Genomic DNA, 23,677 nt, shown 5'->3' on the forward strand with positions numbered 1-23,677 from the left:
CCGTAAACAAGAGTGGCAGTGTAAACAGCCGACTGACAGGGAAGCCGTGGAAAACGAAATTCCTCACTTTCCTGGCGGCTTTTGATTGATTACTTCAAGGGCCAGACTTCCTAGTGGCCACGCTGTGAATAGAATCCTTCATAACAGCACACACTTGTAAGTCAGGTATTGTCTCAAGCACACCTGATACAACTAATCAAGGGCTTCAGAAGTTGCATCAGGTGTGCTTGAGAGAAAACACATCAAATACCTTAACTGGCTATGGCTTTGATGACTGTGACATTTGATTGCATGTTAGTAATATGGCTAAGTCAAAAGAGCGGTCAAAAAAGTTAAGAGAAGAAATCACCACCTTGCAAAGGCAATAAATGTTCCTGGAGATACAGCTGGAAGCAGTTTGCAAGTTCAAAGTTAAAGGAACACTGGATACACTACCTGGACGTGACAAAAAAGGACGCTATTTCAAGCTGCCAGCAGATTCCTGAGGAGGTAGGTGGTCAAAAACCCTTGAGTGATTGTGAAAGACCAGCAGCACGATTTGCTGGCAGCAGGCACTGAGGTTTCCATTTAAACAATAGGGCGCATACTAAATGCTGAAGCTCTTCATGCCCAAACTCCAAAACGTACACCTCTACCAACCCAAAAGCACAAGTCAGTTCCAATATGCTCAAAACCATAGAAATAAGCCACAGATACTTTGACATTCTGTTCTGTGGTGCAATAAGACAAAACTAGAACTTTTTGGGCCTATGGATGAGTAGAATGTCTGGCGGTGGAAGAATGAAGCAGGCGCTGAAAAAAAACACACTGCCAGCATGGCGGTGGCTCGGTAATGCTCTGGGGCTGCTTTGTTCCCTCTGGCACTGGAAACCTGTAGTGTGTGAAGGGCAAGATGGATACAATCAAGTATTAGAAAATCTTAGGAGAAAACATCATGCCTTGTGCGAGGAAGCTGAAGCTTGGGCATCATTGGACCTACCAACGGGACAGTGATCCCAAGCTTACCTCAAAGTCCACCAAGGCTTGGTTTCAGAAGTAGTCCTGGAAGATTTTGGAGTGGCCGTCACGGACGCCTGACTAGAACCCCATAAAAAACCTTTGATGGGGTTTGAAGGCGGCAGCTGCAGCATACAAGCAGAAGGGTATTAGTGAACTGGAGGCCATTGCCCGTGAGTAACGGCCTAAGATTCCTCAGGAGCGCTGTCAGAAGCTGCTGCCAGGCTATGCATCATGTCCGCAGCAGCTCATAACTGCAAAAGGTTCTCTACTAAGTACTAAAGACGCTGGTCAAGAAGGGAGGAATAATACTGAGACTTCAGGAGTCAGTAAAAGTGGCATTTTGGGGTGAATTTAGAGAAAACGCTTGTCATATTAGTTGTGTTGAGCTATTTAAATAGTTCTTGTTTGATTGTTTTTGCAAGTTTGTAAATTTGGCAAATAAATCTATTTTGTAATGGAGGAGTGAATAATGTTTAATGCAGCTGTATAAGGGGGTCTCACACAGCATTTTTGTGGTGTTGTCCCTTACATGTATTGCAAAGTTTTGTTTTTGGCAAAAAAATGCTACATCCAGATATTTGCTGTAATTTAGTAGGGAATTATTAAACGCCAAAAGCCAAGAAAGTATCAACAAAAAACAGCTATCACGAAATCAATGGCGTTTTTTTTTTTTACAAGCCCAAATAATTACAGGGAATAAAGTGTGAGAGGAAACCGAAGCCAGAGCAGAAAATTGCATTTTAAACGGTTCTATTAAGAATAACTGGAGGCTTTGGAAAACTCACTTATAATTGTCGTCTTCTACAAACTTCTGTAGCTCTTCAATGTAGCGGACAGACTTTAAGTACTTCTGTACGTGGGGTAATGTGGCGAGATGATCTGTAGAGGAAAGAAATCATAGGGTTCAATTTTAGAGGTTTCTCATTCTTCATGATTCTTACATTTTGTTACAATACATATAAATTAACAAAATACAAATGATCTTTTCCCACAAAGCTACGCTCTTTGTAAAAAAAACTAAAATCAAGCACCCAGGAGTAGTTTTCGTTTTGCTGCAAAACTCAGCATGTAGTAACATCTAAGACAGATATACAAATAGTTATAGTTGTGGCATGATTAGATGAATGGTCTTGCAATCCTTGGAGAGGCTCTCGGAGGCTCCTTGTGTGTAGGGACCTCTTCTTCCGCTTGTGTGGAGCTTGTTGACCACTAGACGGCTCTACAACGCAGAGAAGAGATGTCACCCCGTTACCAGAGTCTGAGAGGGGCGCATTATTGTGGTGTGAGAAACCGGATGGTCGTAGCGATAAATTGTCCCCCACTGGGCCATTCTGACCAGACTGTTAGGGGGTGTTGGGACCAGTGGATGTGTGAGGGTACACAAAGTGACAGATCTCAGGACCCCCCTACAGACCACCATTTAGAAAGGAGCGTCTGACCAGACTGTTAGGAGGTGTTGGGACCAGTGGATGTGTGGGAGCACACAACGTGACCGGGCTCAGGACGCCCCCTACAGACCCCTAGTAGAGAGGAGCGTCTGACCAGACTGTTAGGAGGTGTTGGGACCAGTGGATGTGTGAGGACACACAAGGTGACCGGTCTCAGGACGCCCCAACAGACCACCAGTAGAAAGGATTGTCTGACTATCCGACAAGCACCAGCAGCTCCAACTGTTTCGTTGTCCACCATCCAGAGACAGGTAGCACTGTCATTACAGGCTGAAGGACATTTGGTCCAACGACACCCATTACGTGTACGGCCTTTGACACCCACCATCACTTCAGTTTGTAGTGGTGTCTTGAATGAGAAAACTTGACTTCTATTTAATGAAACTGGGTTATCTTCAGCGACAAATCCAGGTTTAGTTTGGCCCTGCACTATGCCCATGTTCATGTCTGGAGATCTCAGGGTGAGCGCCTCAATCCTGCCTTTGCTGTGAAGCTGCACATTGCTGGTGTGATGGTCCGGAGGGTCATGGCATACGACAGTCAGTCCCTCCTAGTAGTGGTACGAGGGACAATGACAGTTCAGCGTGATGTTCAGGACATCCTGCAGCCACATGTGTTCCTCTCATGGAGGCTTCTGAGAGGCAGCAGGAAAATGTTTGCCCGCACACACAACATTGTCACACTTCCGTGGCCTGCTCAATCACCAATAGAACATGTGTGGGACCATCTGAGATGCCAGATTAGACAGCCTATAAGTTTGCATGATCTAGAGAATCAGTTACAGCAAATGTAACCGATATGCCGCAGGATAGCATACAGTACCTGTATGCCTCCATGACATCTGTATCACATCTTGTATCCAAGCTAGAGGCGGTACAACAGGGTACTACAGCCTCCATGTATCACATCTTCATAGAATCATAGAGTGGTAGAGTTAGAAGGTTCCTCCAGGGTCATCTGGTGCAGGATTCACTAACTCATCCAAGACGCTAAGTACACCTGAACAGGGACTTGAACCTTGAATCAGATTAAAAGTCTGATGCTCTACCGAAAGAGCAATCCAGGCTCTTGTATCAAAGCTAGAAGAAACCCAACAGGGTACTAGAGCCTCCATGCCCGCCTGTATCACATGTTGTATCCAAGCTGGAGACGGTACAACAGGGTACTAGAGCCTCCATGCCCACCTGTATCACATGTTGTATCCAAGCTGGAGACGGTACAACAGGGTACTAGAGCCTCCATGCCCGCCTACATTACATCTTGTATCCAAGCTGGAGACGGTACAACAGGGTACTAGAGCCTCCATGCCTGCCCATATCACATTTTGCTTCAAAGCTAGAGACAGTACAACAGGGTACTAGAGCCTCCATGCCCGCCTGTATCACATCTTGTATCCAAGCTAGAGGCAGTACAACAGGGTGCTACAGCCTCCATGCCTGCCTGTACCACATCTTGTATCCAAGCTGGTGGCGGTACAACAGGATACTATAGCTTTCATTCCCGCCCGTATCACATCTTGTATCCAAGCTAAAGGCGGCCCAACAGGGCACTGGAGCCTCCCTTCAAGTTTTCAGTTTTCCGCAATAAATTATCCTTTTGCTCTGATGTTGTAATCACTTCGTTATATCAATGTTACAATCACACATACAAAGGTTTATTCGATTCTGACAACTCCTTTTAGGTGCTTGGGTTTTTTTTACGATGAGTGTATATATCAATCTACTCCGCTCCTCCTGCTCTATAACATGCTGCTTGCAGAAGGAAACGCATTTTCAATGTAACAGCTTTCATTTAAAGAGACGATGTCACTCTCTTTTTGCACCCCTATCTGAGGGCAGCACAAGGCAGCGACAGGCACACTGATTACAGTGATGTGTCTGCTGTATGTATCTGTGCAGTAGTTTTGCAGTACCTTGCATTTTATCAGTAGCAGCACATGCAATAAGGACTACTTGAAGCAGTCCTGGATATTCATGAGTTGCAGGCTAGCGACACCTACCCCACCCTCCAGCCACTGATTGACTGCTGTCAGCCTATTACTGTGCATAGTGAGAGAGCTGCCAATCATTGGCTGGAGGGTGGGTGTGGCTAGCCTGTAGTTCATGAATATGCAGGACTAGTTCTCTGTGTGGCTGCTAATAAAAAAAGGAAGTTTCTCCAAAACTACTGCACAGATCTCCACACAAACATATCACTGTAATCAGTACTCTCAGTGAGACTTCAAAATACATGGTGATAGATTCCCTTTAAATGGCCTGTATGTAATACCTCATTTCCCATGTATAACAGGCCGAAGTGATACCAGCTGAACACCTGGGGATCCTGTAGCTAGATCCAATGGTCTAATGAGACATCATCTTTAACCTTTCTGTTGTCAAGGATGTATGTAATATGTCATAATTGTCCAGTTGTAAACTATTGATGGTCTATTCCTCAGGATAGATCATCAATAGCAAAACTGCAGGGATCTGTTGTGAGGGACCCTCTCCAATCAGCTGTTCACCCGGGCAGTGCACTAAGCTAATTTCTGCAGGAAGCCGACAGCTCCAAATGCAGGGTGAGGCTTGGTAATACCAGGACAGCTCCCATTGAAATGAATTGGTACATGGCTTGTAATACCAAGGCTGACCACTACAGTGTGAACACAGCTGTCTGCTTCCTGCAAAAATCAGCTTAGTGCACAAACACATCAGCCTGGTCAACAACGGCTCTGTGGGGGTCCCAGACAATGGACCACCACTAATCTACTATTTATGCCCTATCCTGCAGAAAGACCATCAATAGCTTATAGCAGGATACCCCTTTAAGTGCCTGCTGTGACTAGAATATCAAACACTTTCTTTTCTCCTTAGGGAGAATATAAAGGCTTGAGCTTAGATAAAGGTATCCTATTGCACTTATCTTCATGTATGCAAATAACACTAGGTGTAATATTCGTTAGGGGTCGTGGGATGGAAAGCTTTAATTCTTGGTTATATGTGTCTATAAGGGAGGGGGGAAACTTCAAATGACATTAGGAAGAAAGATCAAGATCGCAGCCTGTTACTTTCATCACCAGTCCTTTACAGTCTCCCGCGACCCCAAGAGTGGTGTATAGGAACTTTTCTTCCTTTTATCATCTACTTAACAATGAGAGAGGATATGAGCCCCCCTATTGTCACACTTTGGGGTGGGGAGGGGACAGGTGCCTACTAAATGAGTGAGAAAATAAGTGGTTGCACATATGTACATATTGTATACAGTTTTGGGCAGCGGTACTCAAGGAGGACATCTCAGAGCTTGAGAGGGTTCAAAGGCTGGTAACTAAGTTAACAAATGGAATGGGCGGACTACAATACCCAGAAAGATTACCATAATTGGGATTATTTAGTTTAGAAAAAAGGACAGCTAAGGGGCGACCTAATAACTATGTATAAATATATCAGGGACAATACAGAGATCTCTCCCATCATCTATTTACACCGAGGACTGTGACTATAACAAGAAGGCATTGTTAACATCTAGAAGAAAGAAGATTTCTGCACCGACATAGAAGGGGGTTCTTTACTGTAAGAGCAGTATGACTATGGAACTCTCTCCCTGAAGACCTGGTGATGATGAATTTGATAAGCGTGTTTAACACTAGAGATGAGCGAGCACCCAAATGTTCGGGTCCGCGTTATTCCAGTCGAGCTTTTCTTAAAATTTGAGAGCTCTACTCGAGTAACGAACCCCATTGGCTACAATGGGAGACTTGAGCATTTTTGTATGTGGGACGCCGGGTCCAGAGCTTTTTGTTTCTTGGTTGGTCTCTCTCTCTCTCTCTCTCTCTCTCTCTCTCTGCTAATACTTTAACGAGCATCAAGCTCGACAGAGTACGTTCGCTCAACTCTATTTAAGATCATTTGCCTACTCTGTGACACAAAAGTTTACTGGCACCTAGATAATGATTCATGATATAATGAGCTCTGGTGAATATGTGACGTTATATCCATGTTGATATTTATTGAAGCAGTTGGCCACTTTATATTCTATATTGGATCAGCTGTTTGTCAGGCTGCTGTTGGTGTGTTTGGAGCAGGTAGCACCTCAAACAATGCGGCGGCCGGGTATTACAGCACTGTTCCCATTGTATTCAGTGGGGATAGTGTCTGCAAAACCAACCCAGATCGCTGCATTGTTAGCCACACAAATTAACTGTGATGCATCTTTTACAAAAAGTTAAGCGTTGATGCAAAAGGCGCCCATCACTGCAAAGTGCTGGGAGGTATTTTTATAACCATTTCCAGAAATTATATAGGTAAAAAGGTATATGAAGGTTCAATTTATAATTCAGATTTGTCAAAAATGTGGAAACTCTGCTGGCAGCAAAAGAGTTAAAATCCAAAGTGTGCATTATATATCGTAATCACCTTATGTGTGTATATAGCTATACAGATAAAGTTCTATATAAAACCACACCTGGTATTGTGTGTGTCATATAAAAGTCAATGACTAAGTCTCACTGGCAGCCATAGCTGGAGTAGGATACCAGCAGGTGGCATCGATTAGTGCCCGGAGCGAAGCAGGATATTTCCCAGGTATAGCTGGATGCTTCTTATGTGGTGTTCTACAATAAGTATTTCCAGCGTTTGGGAAGGTTCCTCTGTGAACGTTGTGTTTGATCATTGAGCGCAGAAGAATATGATTCAGAGACATCCTTTAAACTCTCTAGCCGTCCGGGTCTCGGCGCCCTGGCATATACACTTGTCACATTCCACTTGTTCTGACTATTTCTCATTGACAGAAATTGGAAGGAGAAAACATAAATTTTACATTGTTTTGGAATGGCTTCCTATTATTCTTGGACTCTCTCATGCCTACTAGAAATTGGCACCCGTACCGACATCCCCTGCAAATGTAAGATTTTCCTAGGAGGAGGAAGTTTCTCCAAGACCGATACTAGAAAGTGTCCTTTTTTTTTTATTAACTTACTAAAATAAAAACAATGTGACAATTCTGCAAAGTAACAGTATAGGGTAAATTGCACAAGAAGACATTAGTAAAATATGCACAACTGCATTTGGGATAGAATGGGTCATGAATAGAGATGAGCGAGTAGTGCCTTAGCCGAGTATCTCCCCGCTCGTCTCTAAAGATTCGGGGACCGGCGCCGGTGACAGGTGAGTTGCGGCGGGGAGCGGGGGGGAGAGAGGGAGAGAGAGATCTCCCCTACGTTCCTCCCAGCTCTCCCCCGCCGCTCCCCGACGGCCCCCAAATCTTTAGAGACAAGCGGGAAGATACTCGGCTAAGGCACTACTCGCTGGAGTAATGTGCCTTAGCGAGTATACTCGCTCATCTCTAGTCATGAATAAAATAGCCTTTTTTAACAAGGGGACCATTTTGCATTTGTTCCTATGTCCTAGACAAAATGTATGTTATAGAATGCACGTGTGTATGCACCATGTAGGTAATGCCTGTTAACTGCTATGGGATGAATTAAGGAAAAGGGGGGGGGGGGGGGGTTAGCAAAGATTTCTTATTCCCTGCCCTAAGGCTACATGAACGCCTATGTGAAAAACTCTCCATACGCATTGCATCATCAGCAAGCCAGACTAGAGCCATCATGGCAGGCATGTGTCTGTTCTATCCTACAAGAGAGGAGACCTTGGACCCCCTTCTTCCAGGACAGCACAGGGAGACCCCCCTCCCCACCACACACACACATTTTGTAATAAATAGGTAGCATGTTTTTCCCTTGTGACATAACTTCTCCAGTTATAGGGAGTTGAATTATTTTAGTGAACCCAATAGCTCAATAATAGCACAATGTGTCCATCGGGCATCATACTAGATCTTTAGGTGTTTCCTCTAAATGCATACATCATTTTGAAGAATCCCCCTCCAGCACATCACTGAGTATGTCATTACTGCCCCTAGTGGTGGAGTGAATTTACTGCAGCCACAATCGCAACTAGAATACAAATGAAGACAGACAACAATGTAAAAAAAGGAAAGGGAACAATGCCAACCATAATTACAGTAGACTTGTAAATCAGCAATGATCCTCAGGATGTTGTTCATCTGATTGGACCGTTGCTCATTCTCCATGATACTGCCTGATGCTGGGTATGCAGAGTCTATGTAGATGATATCCAGAAGGTAAATTCCTGTAAAACACAAAAAAAGGACATCTAAATAGTTGAAAAATACCACTTTGCATCAAAGTTTATTCTTTTTTACTAGAATGATTTTAGTGTTAAAAACAACAAAAAAAGAATCATTTTAGTATCCCAGAGTTGGAGGACTGGTTTCACAAAACCCATAATTTCACCATACTTCTCCAATTTTACACCAGCATTAAAAACGCGTTTCGGAGCTCTGCCTGGTACACCATGCACATACTAACGGCTAACATAAGGTGTATCCCCAGCTAGAACTGAGGAAGGGGCGTTACCTTGTATTGTTATTGAACCTTATATTTCGGTCAGCTGCGCCCTCACCCATCACTAATCCATCAGAATAGTCTCACCTGCCAGTGCGACTATCATTGGGTTGGCTGCACCTGAACAACCAGGTCTTTTCCACGACTCACCATCTTAATGAGAGAATCACATCTTCTGCACGTTAAATCACTCACCTATTCGGCAGCTCCCCCCCTATTATTTTTCCTATCTATTTACCATAATGTATACAGGATTTCCGTACGCTTGAAGTGTAGAGTGGTCAAGAATGGAATGACCCCCACCACTGCAAGCACTGTAAAACGTAACCTGCACCACCCGTACACTGACTTGCCGCACCCAATATTTTTTGATTCCTTCTATCATCTACTGTAAAGCCATATAGAAAGATTACGTATAAGCATCGCACATTAAACAAGACATGGCAGCAAGTCCATAACCAGCAGCTCTTGTTTTAACAAGTAAGGTGGGACGATGCTCACATCCTGCCTACAATTACCCAGAGTGTATAATTAATACCGTGACACCGCAGTGAACCTGCTCACACTACAGGACAAGGCTTCCATCTACTTCCACTACAGTGTGGAAAACATGGAACACCTTCTACATGGCTTAAATCATAGTATCTAAGGCCAAAGAGTGGCATATGTCCATCCAGTTCAGCTTATTAACCCCCAAAGTTGATCCAGAGGAAGGCAAAAGACCCCAATGAGGTAGAAGCCAATTTCTCCCATTTAAGGGAAAAATTAATTCCTTTGCGACTCCACTCTGGCGGAAATCAAGAGGTTAAATTGCAAGTTGGGCTGATGGTTATCCCATGAAGACAAGTCCCATCCATATCTCTGCTAGTGCATATGGTCGACATAACTCCCCTATGAACCAGAATGGAAAGCCACTGAATGGCCGCATGTAATACTACATTTCTCTTGCAGGGAAAATCTCTGACTGTCCATGGCTTTCACCGGCAAAATCACTTGATGGCCACCGTGGCTCCAAACCGAAAGATCTTGTCTCGCTTTGCGTAATCTCTCTGTTAGGAAGGATCCCTGAAAACAAGTAGATGACAGGATGTTGTGATGCTGGGACCTCCTGTAATCTGAAGAGCAACCCGACAGCGCTACTAGAGGGCAAATGAAACATTACATGATGTCCATGGAAATCAATAGGATATCCAATTAATGCACACATGTGTTATGCCCCATTGTAGCCACCATGCAGCTGTCCAGTATAGACTACATTAGTGCAGACACTGCAAATAACTAACAGGGTCAGTCAGTTTTTAAATTAAAGGGGTTGTCCCACCAAAATAAGTTCCCCCCTATCCACATTCTAGGGTACAACTTGCTGACTGCTGGGCCCTCCAATAATTCTCGAAAGGGCTGTCAAATCATGAACGGACATTTCTGCTATTTAATGGTACACGTTTCTATCCCAGCTATTTGCTTACTTTCTAACATCCAGCAGTGACTTACTTGTCCGCATTCAGCCTCCTTACAGAGCTGCTGTAATGATACGTGTACCCTGGATGACAGGGAGCTAAAAGGGTTATCCTACAAAAAGCAAGTCATCCCCTATTCCCAGGATATGGGATAACACGTTGGTTGGCGAGAGTCAAGCCGTTGGGACCCCCACAGATCCGGAGAACAGGGCTCCCGTATGTCTTGTAATGAGAGTAGTCTTGGTCACACCTCCAATCATTTCAATGGGACTACTGGAAATAGGATCGAAGGGAGTCCCAAGCAGTCAGGCCTCCATCGATCAGTCAGTTGTGTCCTATTCTCTAAATAGTGGATAACTTATTTTGATGGGCGAACGTTACACTTAGAGAGTTTACAGCAATTTTCGTTTACTTCAACGAACACTTTAAAATAAAAGAGTACATTGATGTTTTTCCTAGTCGCATCCCTGTACACGGCTATTTAGTGCGTAAATACTTGTAAAATATTTGGGAGTTGCGAATTACTTTTTAAAAGTCTGATTTCACTTTTTAATTGCCGTTCGTGACTGTTGTGGGTTGGGCCAACGGAGACAGCCCTGTAATTACTGCACACTGACATCAAGGTGCAGGAATGTAATCATCTCAAAGCAATGATTGATCCCGCTATTTACTTAATATGCAGAGAAAAATTTGCGCTTCCAGGTAGCTCATAATTTTGTCTATGTTCTGCTATATAAGACTTCTGTAGCCAATTAAGAAGTGTTAATCCGACAGTGTGTTCTTGGGAAGGCCTTCTCCTCAATCCCACCTTTCACATCTCACTGGTCATGTGATTATCCATAAGTCCGAGTTTCCATGTGAAAACCTCAAGGTGAACTTTGTGGTTGTGGTGTGTTAACTTAGAGTCTATTAGAAGGCGTTGGGGGTTATTTCTGCTACAAATGAGACAAATTTGCACTTTTGGGTATGACACAACATTTTTTTTGTGGGCAGATCCATATACATCAAAAGCTGAAGACATCTCATGAGGAAAGTGTGGTCCTTTATACTTCTATGTTACCGGATTAAAAATAGTTTGCCTTGAGAGGTCAGTATCTTCGCTTCTGGAAGGAGTCCACAGAAGGCGATTTATATGTGGATGCTAGGTCTGAGACAAGCTACATACTCATAACCCAATTATCTAGGGGGAGCCTAGATTTGCCAGTTTTAGGCCTACTAATGTCCCAGGATATTTTAAAGAGCCCAATTAGCACTTCCCATGTTACTGGGATTGAGTCGCAATGGTAGAATCAACCCTTGGACAAGAGTGGCGCTGGCAGGCTCTTGTGCCAATCTTAACGGTGAATTCATACCCTGCAGATTTGTTGCAGACATTTCTATACATTTCTACAAATGAAGACCAGTTCCGTGCATTATGAATGGAGTTGTTGTGCTGCCAAGTATATGGATTTCTGCAAACAGTTCTGGGCCGGTTGCAGATATTTCTGCAATGTATGAATATACAAGTACCCAGTTTCAGTAGACCAAATACATTTCCTCCTACACACTGTATACATGACGCAGGTTTGTTCATTTTTATGGTTTACAGCACAGGCGGAACTTGAAGCTCCTGGACCCCAATGCAAAACCTGTAACAGGGCCCCCAGCTATAATGCTTTATTCATAGTACTGGGTTCCCTATATGGAGAAGAGAGGCCTTATGGGCCCCCTAAGGCTCCTGGACTCGGGTGCAGCCGCATCCCCTGCATCCCCTATAGTTACACCAGCGGTTTACAGGCTACTAAATCACGTCTCGGACAATGAATGCATGAAACAAGGTAAGACTGGTGGATAGGTTTTCATAGAATGTGAATCTACACTTATAATAGGTGCTGTAACATAATCAGTGAACATCGGAGTATTTTCAGTCCCCACACATGGAATGAGGCAGGAAAACACGCCGTCTGCTGTAAAGGTTGACATGTAGAGTCACTGAAAGGCAAGGCGATTTTTTTGTGGTTTACATTTTTAGTCCACAAAGGGAAATTAAAGGTGACTTTCAGCCACGTCCTTATGTCTTTTGCAGGTAGTTTCTTGGTTGGCAAAGAGAATGCCCAGACTTAACCCCTAATGACGCAGCCTTTTTTTTTTCCATTTTCGGTTTTTCCTCCCCTCTTTTAAAAAAATCATAACTCCTTTATTTTTCCATCGACGTCGCTATATGAGGTCTTGTTGTTTTCTGTAGGACAAGTTGCATTTTTCAACTGTACTATTTAACCCCTTCCCTCCCCATGACGTAAGGGCACGTCATGGGAGCGGGGTACTTCCCGCAAAATGATGTACCTTAAAGTCATAGGGATAGCGCGTGATCATAGCAGATCTCACGGTATCCCGCAGTGGGAGTCGGCTGTCACTAGTAGCCGGCCTCCCGCTGCGACAGCGGGGGGCATCACAGATGCGCCCACTCGCTGTTAACCCCTTCCCTGCTGCGATCTAAGTAGATCGTGGCAGGGAAAGGGCTCATAGAAGGAGCGCGCTCCCTCTGTGACTCCAGTCGGCTCTCGCGATAACATCGCGAGAGCCCGGCTGGTTGCTATGGCAACAGGATGCCAGATACCGGCGTCCTGTATTGCCATTGCCTAAGATCGCTGTAGTAAGCGATATGTCCTGCCATGCCTTATCGTAGCGATCTTCAGTCCTGCAGTGTAAGTCCCTCAGAGGGACACAGATTGTGTAAAAAGAAGAGAAAAATAAAGTACAAAAAATAAAAAATGTACCAATAAAAACTACAGTTCGCCATGCAAAAAACAAGCCCTTATACGGCCACGTCGACGGAAAAATAAAAAAGTTATGCCTGTTGAAAAATGGGGATGAAAAAATACCAAAAATCATTTGGTCCTCAACGCCAAAATAGGCCGTGTCCTTAAGGGGTTAATATACCATATAATGTACTGAAAAAACTTTTTGAAAAGTCTAAGCGGAGTAAAATGAAAAAAAACAAAAAACTAAATTCTATCATTTTCAGTGCGTCTTGTTTCTACGGCGCACAAACTGCATAAAAAAACGACCTGATAACTTTATTCTATGGGTCAGTGCGATTACTACGATGCTAAACTTATACAGTTGTTTTGCTTTTTTTGCTGTACTACTTTTATTTTTTTTCAAAGATATTTAATTTTTTAAAATTATTTTCTGTCGCCATCTTCTGTGCGCAATGAATAATATTTTAGTCCCCAGCGGGGACAATAACTTGCGATGCTTTGATCACTCCTGCAGTATGATGTAATGCCATAGCATTATATCATACTGCTATCGGGTAGCCAGTCTATCAAGCCACCCCACGGGCATAGCTTGATAGGCATTCTGCTAAGACAGTCCTGGGACCTTTCTGATTTCATCGCGCGGAGCGGTGTGAGACCCTTGAACATCGTTCGGGGGATTTAATTGCCGCTAACAGAATTGACAGCGGCATTAAAGGGTTAACAGCTCCGATGAGATGCGCAGAAACAGCCGGCGCCTGTGTTGTATGAAGGGAGATCGCCGCTCGATCATTCCTTCATACATACCCTGACACTGCAGGACATAAATGAACGTCCTATAGGGAGAAGGGGTTAATGTCCTTGGTTTTCTGTTCATGATGGTTCCATTACTGCAGGTACTCATCTGGAAGCAGCATACATTAAAAACACCTTTGATCAAATTTTCTACTTCTTTGGTATCAGTAGTCATGTAAGACAGACTGGTTTCTATGCAAATAAGGAAAATGGAGCAATACCTCTGCAGCGCCACCTATTGGATGGCAGCATTCCTTCAAATCAATGTACGACTCTTCAACAAGTCTGTAAAACAATGACTGGGAATAGGAAACCAAGCCAGAAAACCATACACAGACAGCTGTTTCGGGGTGTTTGCACTTCATCAATGTGCAGTAGGTTTCTCGCTTGGTTGGTGAGAGGCGAGTGACGTGAGTCAAGAGGGGTATTGTCTCTCCCCAAGGAAAGCACCCAGAAGGGGTTTGAGAAGACACCTGACAGGTGAGTGAGGAGACATAAGGCCGTGCATGCTCCTCTGGGTAATTTAAGCAAATAAGGAAGATGGAACAATACCTCTGCGGTGCCACCTATTAGATGGCAGCATTCCTTCAAATAAATATACGACTTTTTAACAAGTCTGTAAAACAATGATTGGGAATAGGAAACCAAGCCAGAAAACCATACACAGACTGGTTTCTAGGGGCGTACTGCCTAACAACCACAACCTTTTATATGGCGTGCTCCGGCTGTCATTCTCTACCAACTATTACTTCAGTCTCCAGTTCAAGAACAAACTGGCCATGAGCCGAGGGAACAAGTCTGTTTGGCATTATCAGGCTGATATCTTGCCGCCATTTTTTTTAATTTTTAAAACAAACATTTATACCGAGTGCCATTCAGCACTCATTGAAAGCAAGAGCTTAGCTTAAGGTTTCTTACCAATAAAGCTAATTTATAAAACATGTCATAAGCGCTCAACTGGCAGGACACAGTGTAATTGTATGGAAAGGCATCCTGAAATGAGTTACAGTGTGGCACACGTATTAGATTACTATGGTCCTTCTTTATTAAATAACTGGTGACGAGAATTGACAAAAAGGAGAGTTGACTTCATGCCCATCAATCACCAAATTTAGAGCTTGCTGACAGATTAACACTTTTGCGATGCCAACCCTTAAAGACACAGAACACTCTTTGAAGAAAATTAGAAGCAGTCCATCAGTACAGTAATAGGTTCCAGCAGCAGGATGCCGCTCACATCCTACGGGTTTTCTGTTAAGTTATTGACTTGTCAAGGGTTTGTAAAATACGGCTTGATATATGATATGTGAAGCAGAGGAAGCAGCGGCTTGGATTTTCCCATTATGCAGTCATTCACCTTCAAAAGGTTAATATAGGCCCATCATAAAATTTCGGTCAATCGAGCTGAACATACATATTTCCAGTTCTTTCCACTGTTAAGGATCTCTCCTTCAAAGAGTAGTTAACCACAATGTAAAATAAAAATACCTCCATAGACATTGGCATTTACACTATGTGAACCCAAGACAAATCAAGTTGTCTTCTCAAGTCTTGCAAGAAGTTATTACTATTGTCCCCACTCCACTGGCAAACATTGATGATTCTGAGGGTCCACTCCATCTATACAGAACATATATGGACAACTACTGCCCTTTCCCTTTTTGGTCAGTGCTCCCTTCCGGTCACAGGGACAGCTAGAACACCCACCAAACACCTCACAACTCCACTTCATGGCGTAAATAAGACATCGGGGGAGTGGGCTTTGTTTTGCATCAGAGTATCAGAACATGCTGAATAAGGGCCGGGAACAGCCTGTACTTACTGAGTTAGTAGGTGGATTGTTTCTGAGGTCATTGTAACTGCTAACGTTCAAACACAAAGTTCTGATCCACTTGAATTCCCAAAGCCTTGAATATCACGTTCATGTCAGACACACCTCGTTATGTGCTGCATATTAGTTTTATTACTGATACAAACATCCAAGACACGCACAGCTTTGGAAATCATTTTTGAGGCATTTATGAGCATGGTGTGCTAACTAGAAAATTAGATACATAGCCATCTTCAATGTACCAGCACCTAACTGGCATATGTTACCAAAGCAACATTTAAAGGGGTTTTCAAACACTCAGGGAAAAAATGGCTTGGACTGGCAAGGGCACAAAATAAGTAATGCATATTCACATTCACTGGTCAGATGGCAGCCCGGGTCCATAGCAGACTGTCTGGTCCCTGTCGCTCCAGTATCAGGAAGTTATTACTTCAGTCATGGGTTACTCGTTGGGCCAATCACAGGCTTTAGCTGCCATTCTGCCATGAACAGCATGTGACCCCCGAAGCCTGTGATTATCATGCACACAAGTGGCCACTAAAGCAACTTCTTTGTTCCAGAAGTGGCTATTATGGACCCAGGGGACATATGACCAGTGAGTATGCCCTAGTTTATTTTGTGCCTTTCCCCACCCTCTTTTTTCTGAGTGTCGGTAAACCTCTTTAGCCACAGTACAAGATCATTTATAATAGTTCTGCAACTTTTTATTATGCTTTTGTTTTTATTTCCTCACCATTCCACAGATCTCTGCTTGCAATCATTGAATGGGAACATGTCCTGAGACTGAAAATCCATAAAGGTAGACCTAGCAGGTAAGCACTGAAATCTAAGCTGCCTAGACTAGATACAGTAGGGCAAACCCTAATGATGATGACTGGGCAAGAATGTATGCCTGAACGTTCGGTTGCCGATGAATGTGCCGAGTGAATATGCCCCCATCAGATGCCGAACAAGCGTTCATTTATCAGCTAAGTGGATCTTTCATGCGGGCAGAAAAATGCTCACTCCATTTTGATAATGCTAAATAATAACTTGTAATATATATCTATTCCAAGAATCATATGAAGTGTCAGGGAAACCTCCAAATTAATTCAGACTATGATTGCTGCCCTCCCGACTCCCTTTATCGCAGAGCTATCCATATGGTTGACTGGAAAAATAAACGTTTTCTAAGCATTAAACTGTTCTGCCAGTATCCATTATCTCATTTATTATACAGTTAGACTTGGAGAAGTGCCAGAAGACGGAGGATTCATGCTTTCCATGTACAACATCTAATGGACTCATGTATACAAATCCTCTGGTAGATACATAATAATCATCTTTATTTGTATAGCGATGTACAAAGGAGTTTAATTACAGCTGATTTGCTGGGAGTGAATGCTCCTCCACAAGCGCTGGGCCGGACGTTGATGTATGTCTGCTCACTCTCTTGTCATTTCATCAATTACACAGAATTCGTTCCAATGCTTGGGAACAAGGCGCCAAATGACCTCCCTGGATTTCCTTGAATGTTACTAGACGGGGCCAGTGTTGCTGGCCAAGGAATCCGGGGGGCCTCCACACCTCCTTTCTTGCTCGAGGAACACTGAATATTTCAACAATACGAAGCAAAGACCAAGACGTACGCAGCTCTTGTGCCGAGTAGAAAAGACACTTCACATTCCTCGTGAACTGCGAAGCTAAAACTTGGGGAAAAGGACTCAACAGTCACGCGGCCAGGATGGGCTGAAAACCAGAACTAACTTTTTATGAAAAACATAAGAAAAATAGTATCTTTCTGGGGGGAAAAAAGTACTGCAATTACAGATGAAACAGGTTGATTTGTGAGATAATACAAAAGGCAGCATAATGGTAAAAATGCAGCCAGTTATAGGTCCAGACTCTCATTAGTGATGCCGCCATTTTTAGGCAATCTACCCAAGATGCAGCAGGTACTGTTGTACCTTGTCACCACCGGAAGCTAGAGGTTTGACAGAGCTTACATGGTGGAACTCCCCTGTCACGCCCCTAGCTCCCGATTGGCTGAAATCGTGAAGGTCTTAGCAGCGTTTGCATTGCTTTTTGGCCTGGCGGGTTAGGGTTAGTTTTGCAGTTAGGCTTTCATTATTAGCTCTAAATGCTTCCATGTTACAGTTCCAACATGGAAGCATTTACAGCAAATAATGTAAGCCTAACAGAAAAACTAACCCTAACCCTCCAGGCCAGGCAAACATCAATGCAGACGCTGGAGTTATCACTCTTCTCGGAGCAGGCGCCTCCCTTGCATCTTCCCTGGGCAACCGCTCCCCGCCAGCTGTACATAGTAGCAGGGCAGCTGACCGCCGCGGGTGGCGAGTCACAGCAGTCCTTGCCACACGGGGGACCAGTACCAGAGATGACACTACGGCGGTGAGAGCAGCGGGGTCCCCCAGTGATAGCGCTCTAAGCTGCAGCATATGCCAGAGGAATGGGAAGCCACCTTATTAATGCAGCGCAAAGAGGAGACTGGAGAAGATTTGCAGCAGTCCCTGCCGGCAGCGGCCGACCGGGGGGACAGAAGTGGAGGTGGCAGTCAGCAGCGGCGAGCTACATGACAGCGGTCCCGGCTTCAGACCGTTGTTGTGGAGAGTACAGCGGGGAGAGCAGCAGGGACCTCAGTGACAGTGCTCCCGGCTGCAGCGTGCGCCAGGGGAACATTAGCCCACATTATGGTTGCAGAATGGAGAGGAGGCTGGAGAACATTTTCTGCGGTACCTGCCGGATTGTCCGGTGTGGAACAATTCAACCAATTGGGAGCTAGGGGTGTGACAGGAGCGTTCCTCCATGCAACCCCTGTCAAACCCTTAGCTTCTGGTGGTGACAAGGTACAATAGTACCGCATGCATGCAGTCTAGGAATGGCTTCATTCTGGATCAGGTTTCTAGATTCACTTCACACGTTGCAACATTGTTTCATTTTGCCCACAACATTTTGGAGAGAAATGCCAGCAATGCTTCATGTTTGATGCTGTGACCTGAATAAACTAGAACTGTGGTCTCCAATTTAAGGCTAACTGCTGGAAAACTACAACTCCCAACATGCCCTAATTGCCAGCAGCTACATTGGGAAACCAGAGATTGAGGACTACTGAACTAGACTGTCCAGATAAGGTGGAGCTCCTGACTTATTATATCACTCCCTTTGGCCTACCGTTATTTCCCAGAGGAGCACCTTCAAGTCTCCTCATGCCAACTTGGCATTCTCCACAAAAGAAACATGATTTCCCCAGACCTGAAGGCATCTCACCCAGCCAACTAGTACCCTGCTCTGTGAGGATGAAGGGCAATGATCCTGAAACAGCTTGTCTGCAGATGGCTGTGTTTTCCTTATGGAGAAGACTCTGGTTTGGCTTAAGGCCCATTTACACGCAACGATTATCGCAAAAAATTCGCTTAAGCAATGCCTTTTGAGTGATAATCGTTGCACGTAAATGCTACTATCCTTTACTTTTCGGACGAACAATGATTTTTAGGTGAGCATAAAATCCATTGTTCGGCCAGAGAACTGATAGCAGGGACACTGTGTTCTCCATGGGAGCGCTGATTACATTGTATTCAGCTTGCAGCCCCGTGGCAGAACAAAGGAACTGTATGAAGAGAACAGACCACCTGCTGTTACCTGCATTTAGCTCCTGGAGGCTCATTTACATGCAAATAAAGGTAATAAGCTCGTATTGGGCAATAGAGCCCATTAGCAGCTTTTGTGAAACAATCGCTAAAACGGTCAATCTCCCTATCTTTTGAAGGAATTTTGAGTGATCATCTTGGTGTGTAAATGGGCCTTAACACTCTTGGCCATGTTAAAAGCCTGTTAAAAGGATGGACATTGACTTAAAAAGGAGCTGCGTTCCAATAGGAGGCACTCCAGAGGCCTACCATCAACCATATGCAGACTTTACTCCACTTACAAATGGTCGTGGACCTTGCCTTGGAAAGTTCTCCAACCATGATATAGAGGAGGGTTTTAGCATTCATGGGATAACACAGAACTTACATGCAGCCATATACGATCTAGTACAGGCCTTCAGCATGACAGAGACCCAAGCACTTATGATGACAATCACAGATATTTACAAGAGACAGGATCCATATAGAAAAAGTCATAAAAGGCAATTTAGATAAGTCTATAGAAAAACAACTAACTAAATGATGTTTTTACGAATCAATACAACAGCCTTTAGAAATTACATCATTATGGCCATAACCCATTGCAGCTTGCTTCTAATCCATATGTGCCACATGTATGCGTGATTCAGTCTTGTGGTCTCCTTGTCCCATACGTGGGCTGTGGAATGAGCAGCGAAACACTTGTAGGACTTGTCATTTTTCCTATGTCGGTATTTTGGAGAAACATCTGTTTTGTCTCCACAAAGTAAACAGCTGGAATTGATTGAGTGCTTTATTGGTTAATTATGACTCACGTACACGCAAGCAAAACACACAATTCATCATCCATCTGTTATCAATAGGTAAAATATGGGTGATTCCCAAATGGAATGAGCCTGAAAGCATTACACTGCAAAACTAGGGGACCTAAAATCTACAGCACAGATGCACATACTAGAGCACTACTATTGGTCATTAACGTACGCTGTAAATTATATGCAAATTAGACAGTAATTAATAGTCATTTCTGCTCCGACTGGTGGCTCCAGTACAAAAAACATGAGCCATAGAAAAATCAGTTATAGGATGTGGCCAGGAGCCCAGTTATAAGAGGATAGAGATTACACCAATTAGCTTACTGATGGTCTGGTAGATAAGTTGATTGTAATTATGGGTTTGTAGTAAATCTGAACGTAAAAACTTACAAAAAAAACAAAAATTGCAAGTTACAGTTAAGATCAAGTCTAAAATTTCCCATTAGAGGAAACTCAGTTTCCCATTATAATTATTCATTATGGATCACTTCAGACTCCCCAAAACGTTCTCTTAACTTTATCAGGAGTGCTCAAGACTATTCAGGTCACTGCCTATCAAGAAGTCCGGGAAGTGTCATGGGACAACAGATAATCCTGCCTGAATGCCACCCAGAAGAGTCTAGCTGTGTTATAAGACGAAGACTGATAATATAACACTGGCTCTTCTGCCCCCTAGATGCCTAACGATGCATAAAAGACCTATGAGCTGAAGTTTCTGAGCCCAATATGGGTAAATGATTAGGGACTCTGAACTCCTAATATGTCCATCAACTTCCATCTCTGATATTTACATAGGATATGAACGGCACATGCTTTTATCAGACGGATGTGCTGCATACTTGTACAGCCGCATCCCTGCTGACTCCAACACCACTTTTAGTTTTCTCCTAGACCCTCCAGTCTACACCAGGTCCAGTTACATATGAAGTCTGACAATAGTCCCCTGCCAAATGGGCTGCTCACTGTCAATCAAATGTGATATCAGCCACTGACATCGAGAAGTGGAGATTTCCCATTTGACAGAGTGCTGCGCTCCGTCCGTATGTAAAGGGAGGCCAAAGCATGCGAACAGAGGGCTTAGAAGCAAAACAGCGTTGGAGTCAGCAGGGATGCGGCTCTGACGATCAGAAGACGTGACCGGTTCTCTTTAAATAGGGCCCTTCTATTTTACACGGCAAACTTATAAAACAAACAGCAACTGCAGGCTAGAATGGTGCCTATTACCAGCTCTGTACAGAGATAACCTGTCAACACGGCTGTCAGTCCAAGGAAGAAGACATCAAATGGGAAGTAGGAATTGCAAAAGTTACAAAATTATACTTTTTGTATATATATATATATTGTTTGGGGGCATTTTTAACAAGCGCTATTGCACTTGCTTCATTTTAACTTGAATGAGGCATTACTCCAAGTCTGCAGAGTATGTTAGTAACAAGTCCTTCTCGTCTGGTCTAATGTATACACGTTTATACAGCTGGGATTGGATGAAGCATGATGGACCATTGGTGGATTAATAAAAGAGCTGATGCTCATACATTTCATGGCTGCTGTGATTACAGCACTGCAGAAGACAGATTTGTATTTGATCTGATAATGGTGACTGTGACGTCTGCCAAAGACTGGGAACAATTGAAACAATCGCTCACCCCATGCACTGACGTCTCCACACCCTCTACTGAACCCAACAGTCCTAGGATACAGGAGATAACACACCCCGCTTTGATGAGGACTTTTTTATATATGGTATATATAAATATATATGGGTGACTATGTAAGTCTCTAAAAAAAATAAGTAGATGAAGCAACTGCTTTTTTAACCCGGAGATGCGAGTATAAGGATATACTGTAGCAAACAGCTGAGGCTATAAGGTGTCTTGGAGTCTTTGATTCAATCTTAAATTATGTTTTCATATCGGAGGGAATCTGTGCAAAAGTCACAATTGTTTTCCCTAATGATGCCCACCCCATCCGCAATCCTAGAACAGGAGGGTCCAGCAATTGGAAGATTAACCATTCTTAAAAGGGGTAATATGGTTTAGAATCACCATTCTGCAATACCCTATTAGAGAACTTTGCGTTATTAGAGGGTGTCTGCTCATTGAGGACCCTCATCTATTAGCAATTACAAAGAACACCTCTGGTGCATGTCTGTGCATTATACAGTCAGCCCATTCATTTCCATTAGAACTGTGTAATACCTGCAGGGTAATTGAAGACTTACAACCAGGTTCAGCCATAGATACCAGCTGATTGCTGGGGAACCCTTCTAACAAAAAGAGATTGTCCAAGCCACATAGCCCCTTTAAGTCAATTCTTCATGGTATATTCACCAATGCTGGCGTGTCTGTGGAGAAGGCAAGCTCTGCAACGATTGTTGTACATTTGAATCCATGGTATTTTTTATGACTGATGAAGATTTCAAGTTTCCAATTTGCCTAAACTAATTTGCTAGATGTATAGCAAGAGGGACAGTGCTTGGGCTCAGCTACTCTTCTGAATCTGGCTTTTACTACAAAATGTATATTTTACAGTCCTGAATTCACCCAGACTGATGCCTCAGCAGCTGCTTTACCTTCCATTGCACAATCTAATCATAATCCCATATGATATTTCAGCTGGCGGTCCACTACACTGGCCAAGCTATGTTGTGGTCTGTTGCTCACCATGATTGCCTCCCGCTATCTTTCTAGCCGCCTACAGAACCTTCCGCATGCTCAAAGGGCCATGGATTTCTCGATTTTCTCCTTTCTTTCTCAAAAGTGTCTACATGGCTGCAACTGATCACCACATACAGGAGCTGAGATAGTGAGAGTTTCACTGGGCTGGTGAACAGCATGGATCCAGTCCCAAACAGGGACGTTCTGCCCCTAAAAGCCACCATGAGTCTTCCACCTACCTTCAACAGGTTTCCATTGGGCACCTGCTGTACTCACTTAAGGTGGCCTCAGGCAAACAACTTACTGCAATACCTTCTAACCTCCCTATTCGACGGTGATGGGCTTCCGAACCATGCCTATACTGTGCCCTGTTAGCTGGAGCGGTGCTGCCCACAAGGGGGTTCAATATAACTTATGTTCCTCTCTTTCGCATCTGGCAGCCGAGATGGATGAGAAACTTCAGGTCTGGGCTTCCCGAGAAAGCGGTTATTGTTGTGGAGGCCAACACCTCACCTCCAGGCTATGCTGCTACGTGGTGACTTTCCCTTTATGATGATCTGATCATTTAGGGCCGGGGTCCTGGTCAACCAGTGACTTTCACATGCTGTGAAGTCCATTAGTCCACGAGTCTCGGCACAAACGCAACTTGATGTTTTTCGAGAAAACAATGGCCTATTACATGCAAACAAAAACCAGCCAACAATGTGGTCATTCTTTCCATTAAACAAAAAAAAATTTAAAGCAGCTGCCTTTGTGATGGAGAGCGGTCAGGTATTCATTTTCATGGCCGATATAAAACAGGATGTAACTTCAGGCGGGAGGTAATATATAATAACCGTTTTATGATAAGGAAAGAATTTTTCTTCATAAAATGTTCATTTTTAAACCACTATAAAAGTCATTCACAG

The 23,677-nt window shown here is 43.7% G+C and overlaps 1 protein-coding gene across 5 annotated transcripts in view; it reads right to left on the reverse strand.

Moving 5' to 3' along the window:
* Positions 1–23,677, reverse strand: part of RALGPS1 (Ral GEF with PH domain and SH3 binding motif 1) — a 429,351-nt gene that overhangs the window by 82,841 nt on the left and 322,833 nt on the right. For 4 of the 5 annotated variants that reach the window (XM_066580407.1, XM_066580406.1, XM_066580404.1 and 1 more), the window contains exons 10-11: positions 8,438–8,575; positions 1,785–1,878 (exon numbers count right to left, since the gene is read on the reverse strand). In XM_066580407.1, the coding sequence (XP_066436504.1) occupies positions 1,785–1,878; positions 8,438–8,575 (232 nt within the window). The remainder of the gene's footprint in view (positions 1–1,784; positions 1,879–8,437; positions 8,576–23,677) is intronic. The other variant, XM_066580403.1, reaches the window with a different exon arrangement.

The sequence above is a fragment of the Eleutherodactylus coqui genome, chromosome 10 (genome assembly GCF_035609145.1).
Source record: "Eleutherodactylus coqui strain aEleCoq1 chromosome 10, aEleCoq1.hap1, whole genome shotgun sequence".
Classification (NCBI taxonomy): domain Eukaryota; kingdom Metazoa; phylum Chordata; class Amphibia; order Anura; family Eleutherodactylidae; genus Eleutherodactylus; species Eleutherodactylus coqui.